Source organism: Plecotus auritus (assembly GCF_963455305.1).
Source record: "Plecotus auritus genome assembly, chromosome: 4".
Taxonomy (NCBI): domain Eukaryota; kingdom Metazoa; phylum Chordata; class Mammalia; order Chiroptera; family Vespertilionidae; genus Plecotus; species Plecotus auritus.
Window position 1 is genome coordinate 11193779 of NC_137775.1, and position 14955 is coordinate 11208733.

General features: G+C 42.0%; 1 protein-coding gene across 1 annotated transcript in view; it reads right to left on the minus strand.

Moving 5' to 3' along the window:
* The window catches only part of UST (uronyl 2-sulfotransferase), a 262801-nt gene that overhangs the window by 37490 nt on the left and 210356 nt on the right, over positions 1–14955 (minus strand). The window contains exons 6-7 of the mRNA XM_080663571.1: positions 11474–11571; positions 9444–9601 (exon numbers count right to left, since the gene is read on the minus strand). Coding sequence (XP_080519697.1) covers positions 9444–9601; positions 11474–11571 — 256 coding nt within the window. The remainder of the gene's footprint in view (positions 1–9443; positions 9602–11473; positions 11572–14955) is intronic.

The following is a 14955-nucleotide window of genomic DNA, read 5'->3' on the forward strand; positions in this document are numbered from 1 at the left end:
CAGTTAGGGGCGATCAGGCAGGCAGGTGAACAGTTAGGAGCCAGTGGTCCCAGATTGTGAAAGGGATGTGAAAGGATGTCACAATATATTGTGAAAGGGATGTTCGACTGCCAGTTTAGGCCTGATCCAGGCCTAAACCGGCAGTCGGACATCCCCCAAGGGGTCCTGGATTGGAGAGAGTGCAGGCTGGGCTGAGGGGACCCACTCCCCCCCCCCCCAGTGCACAAATTTTGTGCACTGGGCCTCTAGTTTTTTGTTTGTTTTTTTAAAAATATATTTTATTGATTTTATACAGAGAGGAAGGGAGAGGGATAGAGAGTCAGAAACATCGATGAGAGAGAAACATAGATCAGCTGCCTCCTGCACACTCCCCATTGGGAATGTGCCCGCAACCAAGGTACATGCCCTTGACCGGAATCGAACCTGGGACCCTTCAGTCCGCAGGCCGACGCTCTATCCACTGAGCCAAACCGGTCAGGTCTGGGCCTCTAGTTTTTAATAAAATAAACAATTATATTTGAAATGAGGCAAAAGTACATATATATATCTGCAACTTAAGCTTTCATAAAATCAATTAAACACATGAGAAGGTGACATTTGTGCAAGCTGAATGCAGCTTTCAGTCTGCGGCTGTAGATGTTGCATCAAGAAAGTATTCCCCCAAAAGCCCTAAGTATTTAGGAGTTAATTTAAAGGAATGTTTACATTATATGTTAATTTTAACTGTTTGCTAAAACAGTTATATGCTTTCAATTTTCATTTCTAGACACTATTATAAAAGTCTAGCAATACTGCTCCCTACCACTTCCCAGCCCCCACCAGAAAGGTATCAAATGAATCCATTTTCAAAATTATTTTCTTCCATATGTATTATGACACACTGGCTTAAGATAATACCTTAGTGATTTATTATGATTTCTGAACTCACATTCTTTTGCGACCAAGATAATTCATATAAGTGTTGGTGAGGATGTAAAGAAAAGGGAACCCTTGTGCACTGTTAGTGGGAATGCAGATTGGTGCAGCCACTATGGAAAACAGTATGGAGGTTCCTCAAAACATTAAAAATGGAACTGCCTAGGACCCAGCAATTCTACTTTTGGGTATATATATCCAAAGAAATACAAAACACTAATATATGCACCCCTATGTTCACTGCAGTGTTATTTACAATGGCAAAGATATGGAAGCAACCCAGTGCCCATTGATAAATAAATGGATAAAAAAAGCAGTGGTACATATATACAATGGAATATTACTTGGCCATAAAAAATGACATCTTACCATTTGTGACAGCATGGATGGACCTAGAGGTTATTATGCTAGAGGGTATTAAGGCAGGCAGAGAAAGACAAATACTATATGAAGGGATTAAGAACTACAAATTGGTGGTTATAAAATAGTCATGGGGATGTAAAGTTCAGCATAGGGTATATAGGCAATAATATTATAATAACTACTAGAGGCCTGGTGCATGGATTCGCGCACCAGTAGGGTTCCTCAGCCTGGCCTGCACCCTCTCGCAATCCGGGACCCCTTGGGGGATGTAGTAGTGCGTGAAGCAGCAGGCAGCCGGGGAGGAGCCTGAGCCCAGGCTGGAGGCCATGCCACCCCCATTTAGTGCAGCGGAGGCGGGAGAGGCTCGTGTCACCACAGCTGCGCCTGCCAGCCATGAGCCTGGCGTCTGGCGCCCATCAGTCAGCTGAGCGGTGCTTCTGCTGTGGGAGCGCAATGACCAACAGGGGGAAGCTCCTGTGTTGAGCGTCTGCACCCTGGTGGTTAGTGCATGTCATAGTGACCGGTCGACCGGTTGTTCTGTCGCTTAGGGGGTACTTGAAATATTGGGGGGATCACTTTGTAAAAGCATATGATTGTCTAACCAGTATGCTATACACCTGAAACTAATACAAGATGTTGCATATGAACTGCAATTACAAAAATTAAAAAATAATCTATAAAATTTTATTTTAAGCACTTACCTTCTACTGTAATATGTACTATAAGGGTTTAATACCCAATAACCTCTGAGTTAGTGATTATGAAGAATCGTGAGAGGGTCACAGTTGATGGTGTTTGTGGTAGCACTAGGGGCAGAAGCTTGAGTGTCTGTGGTCACTTAGGACTTGGTAACTGTGGGCAAACTAGTTGTTCAAACTCTTTGAATCTCGTCTTCCTTGCTTAGAAAACGAGACAAAAGCTATTTGTCTTCCACACCTTCAGAGGATTCGTGTAAAAAATCAAATAAGATCCAGCATCTGAAAGTGCTTTAAAAACTGTAAATTTCTATGCAAATTATTATTACTTAGGAACTATTAATACATTTGTGATCCAAGACTATTCACTCAGATATGATTGTTATACATTAAAAAATTTAGTTGTTTGAGTGAATGGATGCGTGCGCGTTCGCGCGCGTGCGCGCGCACACACACACACACACACACACACACAAACACGTCAATGTGATTAGATTCTGGACTAGCACATGACTGCTGAAAAAGAAATCTTTATGAAGAATATTGACCAACAGCAGACTGGTCTAGAATATAGACCTATTTTTGTAAATGATAATTGAGTTCTTTAAACAACTTCATTGGTGTCTGTAAATGTGTATAGTATGAATTCCTCCAGACCAAAGGCTGTATCTCTGCCAGGTTCCTGAGTGTTTTTGAGTATTGCAGCACAAAAGCAATAGGAAGTAGGAAATAAACATGGAAATGAAAGTTGAAAGACAGCATCGGTTTAATCCAGTGATTGTAGAATGATGGGTTACTTCTATAAAACCAGAGTTGATGGTATGCAGTAGTCTGCCCTTATCTGTGGTTTCCCTTTTTATGGATTCAGGGTCAACCAGGGTCTGAAAATATTAAATGGAAAACTCTAGAAAGAAACAATTCATAAGTTTCAAATTGTGCGCTGTTCTGCGTAGCATGATGGAATCTTCTCTGTCCAGCACAGGCCATGAATGATCCCTTTGTCCAGGATGTGTATTCTGTATACACCATTCACCCGTTAGTCACTTAGTAACCATCTGGGTTAGTAGATCTACTGTGTTCAAGTCACTCTTATTTTATTAATGGCCCCAGAGCTCAAGAGTAGTGATGCTGGCAATGCAGATACGCCAAAGAGAAGCCATTAAGTGCCTTCTTAGTGAAAAAGTGAGTCCAGTAAATATTCTTAGAAGGAGAGAGAAACAGACAACATTCACATAACTTTCATTAAAGTATATTGTTATAATCATTCTATTTTTAGTTATTGTTACTCTCCTACTGTGCCTAATTTAGAAATTAAACTTTGCCATAGGAAAGTATGTAGAGAAAAAAAGCATAGTATATATAGGGTTCAGTACCAGCTACTGTTTCAGGCACCCACTGGGGGTCTTGAAGATATACTCTATGGATAAAGGGAAACTACTATATATTCTTTTAACCCACAGAAACTTATTTCATTGTAAAACTCCATCCCTACCCCCCACCCTCCAATTAACTCTCATATAATACACTTTGGTCCACTGCAATCAATTGTACTTGGAATCCTTTGATATTCAGGATCCCATTTTTAGGCCCCAAATTGAGCCTAACTGTACATCTGTGTTCAAGCCTTATATAAACTCCAGTCTACAGATGCAACAAACTATTAGGAAACCACAGGCACTTCCTTGAGAAAATGGAGAGACATCGCCACCTGCTGTACAGTTTAATTCATTAACAGCATTCTGAGGGACATAATTCTGCCCATGGAATACGAACTGGAGTTTATTTAAAGGACTGAATCTTAGGATCTTACTTAAAATAAAAAATCCATAAAATCTTTGGACACCTATCCTACATGATATATAGCAGTCTGAAAACTCCAACACGCAGCACAAGTTAATGGTAACTGGCCCCAATCACATCTCAACATTTAATGTTGAAATCTTAACTCCCTGATATTTCTGGTAAGAGTCCAGGCATAAAAACAGATGATTTAAACAAACAAACAAACAAACAAACAAACAAACAAACAAACAAACAAGAAAACAGTGGCTAGATGATGTGTGTTTTTCAAGTCCCTGAGAGTGTCATGGCAGTAATAGTTCCAGTCAACTTATTCCCCATGATTGTCTGAGGGACAAGGGATTGGCCAGAAAATAGCTGTCCCCTTCCCTTAAATCAGAAATACTATTTCCTAAAGGCATGCAATGTCATAGTCATAGGTCAGCTGTCACTGGTGAAATAAGCTTCATTCTCTTCCCCTCCCCTTCCCTCCCCTCCCCTCCCCTCTCCTCTCCTCTCTCAAATGTACAAGTTAGAAAGAGATCCTGATGTCCCAGTTTCTCATAGTCACAGGCCCTACCTCTCTCCCTTGATGTGACTTGCAGGCCAATAGGTAATTATTGAATCCTTGTCATATGCTAAATTCTGGGCTAATGGGTTCACATGGATTTGGTCAGATACATCTCCCAACAAGCCTGTGAAGTAGACAGTATTGTTTAGTATATTACACAGGTGGGGAAACAGGCTTAGAGGGCTTATAGCTTGCCTCTGATTATACAGGTGCTGAGTGGAGGAGCAGCTGTAGCACCTAGGCTGTCGACTTGAGAGTCTGCGCTCTAATCATTATGATATCCTGTCTTCTTGACAAAAATGCATAAGGTATACAGAGAAAGGGCTGGATATTGTGACCAGAGATTTTGAATTGGGATCCCTGTCTTGATCAATTGTTGTAGGGAGAAACCGATTCTGAAGGAGTAACTCTCTAGCCAGGATTCCGTCATGTCCTCTAGGTGGCGATAGTCTCCATAACTATACCTGGAAATTAACAAGTAAGGCAATGGGGAATGTTCAAAGTCATGTGGTGTTTTTTTGTTTTTGTTTTGTTTTTCAGGTGGGGGCGAGCACCCTATTACTGTGCTAAAAACGAAAGGTAGAAAAGCAACCTTAAAACATTCTATGTGACACTTTAGTGTTATAATAATACAAACCTTAGAGGTCATCCGCCCAAAGCTACACTTGCTCAGGGTCACATGGGCAGAACCCGTAGCAGAGAGAGGACTAGAAGTCTCTTCTAACTCCCAACTCACTGCTGTTTTCTTAAAGAAGGACTGTTCTTTATGACACACAGGCCAAGATTTAATCACTTAGTGTTTTTTCTTAACTTACTAAGATTTTTATTGATAGTTGAGAACCTGTATTTTTCCTATAGAATACTATATTAAAATTTCTCTTTGACATATTTGCTATTATTTTCTGTCAATGTCTTCAGATTTAAATACTGCCAAGCAAATTAATTCAGAGAGTACACTATTATACTCCTAATGGGAGGTCTAAGTATCATTCATGCTGAGTAAAAGGATAATATTTAAATTTGTCCCCTATCATCATTGTTTATAAAAATATTTAAGTACAAATATTTTAAAAACAAAACATCCACTTTATGAATGAACTTAAATGGTAAAAATTAGTCATTTGTTTGGAATTACACGTTTTTCCTCTGTAATAGTTGGTGGCCAGATTTTCAGGGTAGCTCACAGAAGTCTAGTAAGTCCCTCCTGTGGCTCCAATGTTTACATTTGTAATGAAAATGGGCTGGGAATGAATATTAACGTAATGCTACGAATGGAAAGTAATGGGTTAATATTAGGTCATATAGTTCCATGTCTGGATGCTAGGTGGCAATATTGAACTAGAACAGCTCAGTTATTTGCCAAGTCAAAGGTCTATATGAGGGACGTTTACATAATGACTGATCCTATCACAAATATTCACATACTCTCTGTCTTCAATTTGTTTATTTATTTTGACCTTTAGCACCACTGTGATTTTAGCTCCAAAGGAAATTATGACTAAGAAAAATATTGATAGCTCACAGTGTGCCAGTTTTTAAGATCTAAGGAGGAAAAATATACATGAACTCGTTAACACTCATGGCTCAGAAATATGAGTTCTGCCTCTTTCACATTTTGGTGGTTGACTATGGATCAGTCTCTCAAATTCTTTGGGCTGGCTTCAGTTTCTCATTTTTAAAGGGAGAGCCATAAGCAAATATAATCAAGCTTAATCAATTAGAAATAAGACTGTATCGCTCTTACCCAGTAAATCTGTTTGGGCCTCGGTTCTCCCTCATTCAGACTGATACCCAGGTGGGGTGGAGTTCACCGAGCACTCGCCCAAGACACTTGCAGCAATATCAGCAACTTCCCCTGGATGGTCAGAAACACCCGAGCGTATTCTCTTCGTTACCCTCATGCTAAAACTTTCACTTTCATTTCACCTTGAGTACTTACTGTCATAAACTTCTGAGATACGCTAACCAGGTCTCCACAAAACGCAACTTTACTATAAAATAACTCTAACAAACATTTTCTAAAAATTAAGTTTCTTGAATACATATGTTTGGTAGGAAACAAATGTACTTGTCAGCATACCTGTCTACAAGAAATAAAGAGGGGAAGGCCAACAGGCGAGCTGCTATTTAAAGGAGAAGTTATTAACTTCTTTAAAGGGTGGGTATTGGAACAAGTCATACGGATTGGAAAGAATTCATGAAAATCATTCTAATCTGGAGTAAGTGACAACCCATTTGAGTGACAGACATCACTTTTTTCACCAGCTCCCCAAGGAGTCATTGCTATTTATGCTTTTTCTTAGCAACGAGTCTGGTATAAATATTTTTCGTGTTGCTGGAAGGGGATTACTAAAAATCAGAGCACACCTGCATTTTTTTTAAAGCAACAGGAAATACACCAAAGAGGAACGGCCGGGGGAGTGTTTGCATCTTAGTCCAACTCCAGGGGCAGGTAATCTACAAGGATTTAAAGGTCACGAGGTTCCTCAATGTCTTACCTTGTAGTTTTTCTTCCCTGTGTTCCCTAGGCTGCTCAGCTATAAAAATTCTTTTGTAAAGGGCAGGAGCAATGATTTGAGTGTGCCAACATCTGGTTTTAGACTAAAAATGCACCAAGGCCTCACTGTGGCTCTTCTTTTAACTGATTTGACACCAGCTCTCTGGTGTGCGGCCACGAGAAAACAATGCAGGTGCTTAGTCTTTGCAGAACTCAAACATGGTGAAACTGGCCAGGAGGGCATGTTCATCTTCTGTCCCTGCCTCAGGGACGTGCAGAGTCCTTGGGAAAGAGCAACTATGGAGCTGTTTGGCCTTCAATGCCATCATAGAAAAACCTCTCAAGAAGATGCCAACAGATCAGGAAACAGTGAAAATTACTGAAGAATCGTTCAGAGGTTCATTTGTTGTGTATATGACATATGGCAGTTGAAGAATGATTCTGAGGTGACATTCAAAATATTTAACAACCAGAATTCAGGAACTGAATTCAGGCCAGAGTCCTGAAGACCCTCTCATTACTTCATTGTTTGGGGGGGCGGGTGGGCAAGTGCACCTGAGGACGGGTGCAGAAGGCAGTAGAGATGTGTTCCACTATTTTAACCACTAGTACAACTGAACTGTGTCAACTGGGTGTGTGCTGGCTCTGGGTTTATAGAAACCTCTCATCCACTCACAGGGGACCAGATGACCCTTATTCTCTCTCGGAAGAAGCCTCAGAGTATTAATATACTGCTATCCCAAACTCAAAGGGGGAAACATCTTTAATTTATAGGTGGAAAGATTGTGGCTGAAGGCAAACAAACTAACGGTAATTTAATTTTCAGAAATACGTTCTACTTTAATTACCGTGCCCACAGTCATGGGACCAAGGCCCACAGTTTCTGAGAAGTCGTGCATTTAAATGAAGCAAACAGTTGGGAAGTCAAGATGCTATAACCTGACAACAGCAGTTAAGTGGGCTCTTTGGGGTAAGCCTTTTGTTGTGGTGTATTTGTGTTTAAGAAGAACAAAGATAAAAATGCCCTCATCTAAGTCCTCAGGCCCACACCGCCGACGTTGACCTTCAATGTGCTGAGCATGGCATCTGGGATCGGAATTAGTGTCGGTTCCCGATCCCGGATGGATGACATGTGAAGTGGGCTCACTGATACTCTTCCCAGATGTTGGGACAAGACTGTATTCATCTTATTTGACAACTAGGTGTCTCCAGGATTCAGTCAGTCTTTTATCTCATACTATGTTTCTCTCTCTCTCTCTCTCTCTCTCTCTCTCTCTCTCTCACACACACACACACACACACACACACACACACATGTGCAACGTGCATGCTCTTGTGCCATACAAGATCAAGCCAAAGAGGTAAAATAACAAAGAATAATGTAAACCTTTTCATCAAAAGAGTCTCATTTAGAGTAAGATCCCACTTTGCATAAAGTCCAGATCTTCTCTTGTCTTACAGAACTAAAAAGTGATCACATTAGGTTTCTTTAAACTCTTTAAATTGTCCATTGTTAAAAGGACAGAGGAAGACCTAGTTTCCCAAACCGACTACTTAGGGTTTATTATGCATCTGTTTTTTTCAAACCACATTTCCTGCTGAGGAGACACAGGCAGGCACACCTTGAGGTTGTAGGTCATGTCCCTGCCTCTAGGTACGTGGGAATTTATCTCTGGATGAGAGAGCTGGGAGACTGAGGTGGCATCCCCAGCCATCTTCCTCCAGCACAACACTGGGGATGGGAGGGCACCTTATAGAAGAATCCAGGGCTCCTCCAGGCAAAGCCCAGTTTACCAGGACATGGGTACCTGCCAAGGAGGCAGGTGTGGTGTGAGGCCGCTGCCTGGCTGTGGAATATGAGGCGGCGGGCTCTATTGGAAGAGCCTTTGGCTGCTCCTCACTTCCCCAAGGCAGAATGCTGCCTCCCATTTCAGATGACAGAACGAAACGATAAACAGATGAGTGAGTAACCATGCAAGGCTCAGGAGAACAGGAAGGAAACAAACAATCTCGTTTGTCTTTTCTCTCAGAATAAAATAATAATGACAGAAGTGAATGGATTTCTGAAAGTAATTGTGTTTATCGTGATACTGCGGGCAACCTTGGTAATTGCTTTGCTGCATCCTCTTTCTTGCTTCTATTTGGAAACCCCTGCATTCGCCAGGATAAAAATCATAATTGTATTTTCAATTTGCTGCTCTATCTATTCTATTTGCCAGGATTTTGTTCGCCAGAGTGCTTTTGTCAACGGGAAATAGAGACAGAGATACTTCCTTGCACGATGGTGCACCTCACGTTTCCATCAATGGACCCCTGACACGCAAAACCTATGCATTAGTTCACCCCAGCAATACGCTCATCAGCAACAAGGCTGACGGGCATAGTGCCAATTTCACGTTCCAAAGGCAGGAAAAATGGAAGCACCAGCCTTTAAAACATGGCAAGTTTATGTCTGGACCTGAGGCTCAAGGTTTGGGCTTTCGTGTCTGCTGGCTCTAACCTTGCTTTGCCAGCCAGAGGGACTTACCTTCCTGAACAAAAGAGATGACTTCACTCCTTTATTTCCAGAGTCCTTTTCAAGGTGACTAATGCTAGAAACAGGGAAGCACTTGCTTACAGTTACCTGGGTCTTTGTAGATACTGAGCACACCCTTGAAGTAATGAGGTAAAAATCTTTCCAGTAACAGCAGCACATCTTCCAGCTCTTCAAGGATCCCCACAAGCAGGAAGTTTTCATTCACGTTCAGTTTTGCTCTTTCCAGGGCCCACTCACCAGGCTCCCTTTAAGGACAGAACAATCATTTTTAAATCAGAGATTAATTTTTGAGATGCAGCAACAACACGCTGAGAGTGTATCTCTTTACCCACCCGCCCGCATTTGCATAAGCCCACATCCTATTGCTTCAAGGACCAGCCCTGATGTAGGCACCTCCAGCAGCTTGCCCTGCTCCTTCCGGCTGGCACCCTTGCCCTTGCCCCCAACACCTTCTCACGGCTATCCCTCTCACCAGTGTGTAACACCTAGCTCAGGGCCTCGAACTTCGTTGGAAGAAGGCTACAGGCACAGGAAGTGAGGGCCTAGACCTAATAAACATTGACCAAGGGGTGATTAGACTGGCTTTTTAATATGAGGACCAAACAGAACCAATGAAATAAAGATAGAAGTTTCAAAATGTGAAACTCATTGACATAGTATTTCTGTAGGACTCAGAATAGGGGTAGGGTCATGTCTGCTAATCATCTTATTTTTTAAAAAGAGTTTAAGACTGTTTTTTTAAAATTATAGAAGGAAACCCCCCCTAATCTCATTCATAGAGCAGATCTCCAAGTGATCTCCTCGCAGGTATGTGTGCGAGGAAAAAGGGGGATCATAGGAACTGGGCTTCAGGCCTGGCTGCCATTCCCCCACTTGGGGGAGTTGGGGTATGCCAAATTCTCTTTTGAAAAATTGTAATAATAACTCTTACCTAGCTCAAATCATTGTTGACAAGGTGGAACAAAGTGGCATTTTGAAAGAGTTTTGAAAATCATCCTGTCTGAATCATGAGCACGCTCTCCACGATCAGGCAATAGATAGTTAAAAAGATACTTGCGGGAGTTAGAATCATGTTTCATGGAATAAACATCTTCACTGTGACAGAAAGTGAGTCACCTGGCCCCAAATTGTCCCAGCATCTGAAGCACTGACCTGGAACCAGGTGGCCTTTATTACAGGGGTGAGGATGGTGGGGAGGCCTCCTCAGGAAGTTTAGGATGAAGCAGAACACTGACACTTCTAGCCCAGGAAATCTGACCATAAACAAGCTTTTGTGTTATGGTCAACTCCACACCACAGCAATACACATAACAACGAAGTAGTACTCATGTGGCAGCAACACGTACAGTGAGTGAGCTGTGACTTGGCACCAGCTCTCTGCCCCTGATCTCCTCAGGAACACAGTGACCTTCTAACTAATGTCTCTCTGGGGAAAAGTGTTGCTCCTGATAACAGGGTTTATTTTTCATCAAGCAAAGATGGTATTCACTGTTACTACCATTGCTTCTCCAGGCTGCACATTTGTCCAGCATGATGAATTGCAACTGTAACTAGAACAGAATCACCTTGGAGATGGTTACACAGAGACTGTGATGAGATACGGGTTCCTAACAAGTACCCCAGGAATGCTGATGCAGGACGTGGGCCCTTAGATCTGAGTAAGTCACTCCCTACAGAGGGCAATCACTAGAAAGCACTTTCCTCTCTTTCTAAGTATGTCTCATGAGAGAGATACTATCAAATTTTGGGTGTGAGCGTCCAGTGTTTCAGACCCAATCAGACATGCCACACAGGCCAGGAGAGCGATGGATGGGGTACAGTCACTGTGGAAAAGCAGGCTGGTGCTCACCGCTGGTCCTTACCATCTCGTGGCTCTGTAGCAACAGCTGCTTAACACACAGTGTGAAGTCTAAAAAAAGACTTTGGTTGGCATTGCAGTGGGGTTGTCCCAGGGCCTCTGTCAGAACTTGTTAATTTTTTTATTTGCACGACATTCAGAGTCTCAAATGAGATCTTCAAAGATTAAAAGTCCTTATTAATTGAATTCCAGGAGGTTGAGAGATGAGAGATTGTGCCCCTGTTCTCCCCATGAGCAAGCCACGAGCTTTAGTCTTTACCTGCATCTGGGATGCTGTCCACAGAAGTACGGGATAATGTAAAATAGCCTGGGGTTGGAACACTCAGGATAGTTTTCGAGAATGCACTCGTTGATATCCTAGAAGAGAAAACACCGCAGTGAGATTCCGTGGCCTCGGCAAGCGCCTTGTCAAACGCCACACAGTGTAAGAAAAATTGATGCTTAATTACTGGAGCACGACTAAGATGTCGAGAACCCGTAGATTTCATGAGAACGCCTTCTTTCTCCTCACACCATCCTGTCCCACTGGTCAGGTGCACGTCTGGTCAGAGCCTTTCAGAGAGTGTGTTTCTGGTGAGGAAACGGCATCTCTACGTTGCCCAGAGGCCCGAAGTCTTAGCTCTGTCACAAGCATCTAGCCATTGTGGCTTGTTGTGGCCCAGCAGTTACCGGCCAACTGGTAGGTATACAGTTGACACTTAACACATATTTGTTGAATGAATTCAGCATGACTTGATTCTTAATTCATTAATCAGTGATCCCTGTACAGCAGCCCCATAGAAATGTCTTTCCCTGTGTATCCATACGTCCAACAAATAATTATTAAGTCCTCCAATAATCACATAAAGAGTCTATCTACTTTGGGGGAGTGTCTATAAATCACTCCTAATGTTATATTATGTTAGAAAGTGACAGGATGTTTGTATAACACACATTGTCTCACTTTCAAGGGCAACAATTATGATGTCCAGATTTTCTATTTCTCTTCCTGGAGGTTAATTAAACATGTGTCTGTGAGCATTACAAGAGCTTACCATGGCTTAAAGGGGTGAAAAGAAGAGCTAAGCAACAACTTCTATCAAAGCAGATTACACTGATACCTACATCAGACACTGGTTCTTAGGTTAAATCTAAGGAGAAAAGATAACGCAATTTACAAACACACCAACAGCTATGGATGTTTTTCCATAGACAATACTGTCAAGGAAAATCAAGAGAGGATGTAGCTCACAAATATGGTCACATGGTTGATGGAGTTTATCATTTGAAGCCACTATATCTGATATGATGGGGGTAGGTGGTCATTACCAATTTTTTATTTAAGTTGGGAATAAGAAAAATATAAATTAAACTTTTTTTTTTACAATAATCTCCTTTCACCCCCCTCATGCTTCTTTGGTTTATATATTAATTCATTAAATGCCACAATTACAGTAACAAATTCAACTGGAACAAATGGATCCAGCAGTAAACACACTTGAAGCATTTGAGTCTACCGTGGAAAGCAGAGGAGCAGTTCCTAAACAGGAACATACAGCTGCTTCTTGACTTACGTCTTGATAAACCCATAGTATGTTGAAAATATCATAAGGTGAAAATGCACGCAGCCCAGCTGGTGTGGCTCAGTGGTTGAGCGTTGACCCATGCACCAAGAAGAGGGTGCCAGTTTGATTCCTGGTCAGTGCACATGCCTAGGTTGCAGGCTTAAACCCCCGTGAATGTTTAAGCAGGAGGCAGCCAATGGATGTTTCTCTCTCATTGATGTTTCTCTTTCTCTCCCTCCCTCTCTCTAAAAATCAATAAAAAATCTTTAAAAGATGCGTGCAATACACCTGACCTCCAAGCACCATCGCTTAGCCTGCTTACCTTACATACGCTCAGAGACTTACTACATTAGCTGCAGCTGGGCCAAGTCATCTCATTGCCACTGCCCAGAATCACGAGAGAGTATCAGATACGGCGTACCACTAGCCTGGGAAGCGATCAAAATTCAAAATTCAAAGTATGGTTCCTACTGAATGTCTCGTTGTGTGGCTTGGAGTTGGCAGGAGCTGGCAGAGGGACATCCTCTGGCTGCGGTGGGGGTGGGGAGGGCTGAGGAGCTGCAGGAGCCTAAGAAGACCAGTTCTGTAATGGGATCCACAAATACCTCACAAGGTCAATTTATGGGAAGACACAAATTCCTAGTTTAAGAATCTCCGTTAACAATTCTTTTCATAGAACAAGGCATGTCCCAGGGGATTTGAGAGCTTTCCAATTGAGCCCATTAGGCTGATGAATGGCGTTGCCCACAACTATTCTGTGCCATAGGAGGACATAAATAAAAGATGACTCAGGTGTGAGATCCATGGAAGCTGTAAAGACCCACACATTTGTCTGCCTCCAGCTTAGCCACTCAAGGATGAGGGGTAGCAGAAAAATGCTCCTGGCCACTCACACAGTCCATTCTTACTGGAACCCAGACCATCAGCGAGTGACCTTTCAGTGTCCTGGGAAACTGAATGGGACAAGTGTCTACACAGCTGCTCTTACAGTGTTCTGCTCTGACAGGCACCATCCAGTCCCCCTTCCCCCTTCAGATTCCCCTGGTGTTAATGTTTTTATCTTTGGCATAAGGCTTTGCTATGCTGTGTTTTCCTTTTTATACTCAAGTTCTCTTAGTATTTGTATATAGGGAGTGTTCTATATATGCAGCTGATTCTGACTGTAGGGCCCAGGAAGTCTGGTCTCACTAACTGGGTCCTAAAAATTAAAGAGCATCTTATGGAAAAGAAATATATGAGAAAACATTTTTCCTTTCCCCCTTCCTAGGGTCCAGATTGTTGAGAGTTCTACTCTTCTCTCTACCTTACCCTTTAAGAAAAAAAGGGGCTACTTTGGTTAAAAGGAGAAGTGTAGGTTTCTCATGTGTTCAATAGTGTCAAATGCTATGTAGTATGTATATTCTAAATGTCAAAAAAATCTTTAAAAATACATGACATCGCTTATTAAGAAGAAATGTAATTTATTGTAATTTTGGTCTCTAGGTCAATTCCTCAGTTACTGTGGTTTTCATTATCTGTTGTGAATGAATAAAGCTCTATGGGCTGCTAAAAAGCTGGGCTAGCATATCAACATGGCAGGCGCACTGCTTCTTCCCCCCGCCCCCCTTCCCGTGGGGTGCTGGAGAGGTTTCCCGAATTTAGCTCTCCGGCCTTTCTGAAGCCACACCTGCCGGGCCAATGCTGTTCTAGGCTTTGGCGTGGGAAGGGCTGCCAAGTATGCAGAGTTTCGCCAGATTGTGTGGTTATTTTATTAGGTGGATAAATGTCTACAGATCCTAGTGTAAAAACACGGAGCCCAGCCCAGTTTTGTAAAAACATTAGCAAAGGTAAAAGTGGAATACATTATCAGTCACTAGGTCTCATAATTATAGTTTTTTTGGCTAATCATCATTTTCCTTCCTTCTACATATGATGTCTGGAACATTAGCACAAAGAATGTCTGTCTGTAAGCAGAGGTTAGCTCCAGTGGAAGTTACTTAAGAAACCATTGGATACACTAAATTTTATACAAGTGGGACATTTTATGAGAGTCTATCTTGATAAAAAGTTTTGGGCATATATTTTATACAATCATCAATTATGAGGACTGTATTCAGTGATTAGTTGAAGGAATAGTGAGGAAAAAGAGGTCAAGTAGGGTTATTTCTTTAATGCGACTGGTTAGAAATAAAACACAAGATAGAACTTTTACCTGGGA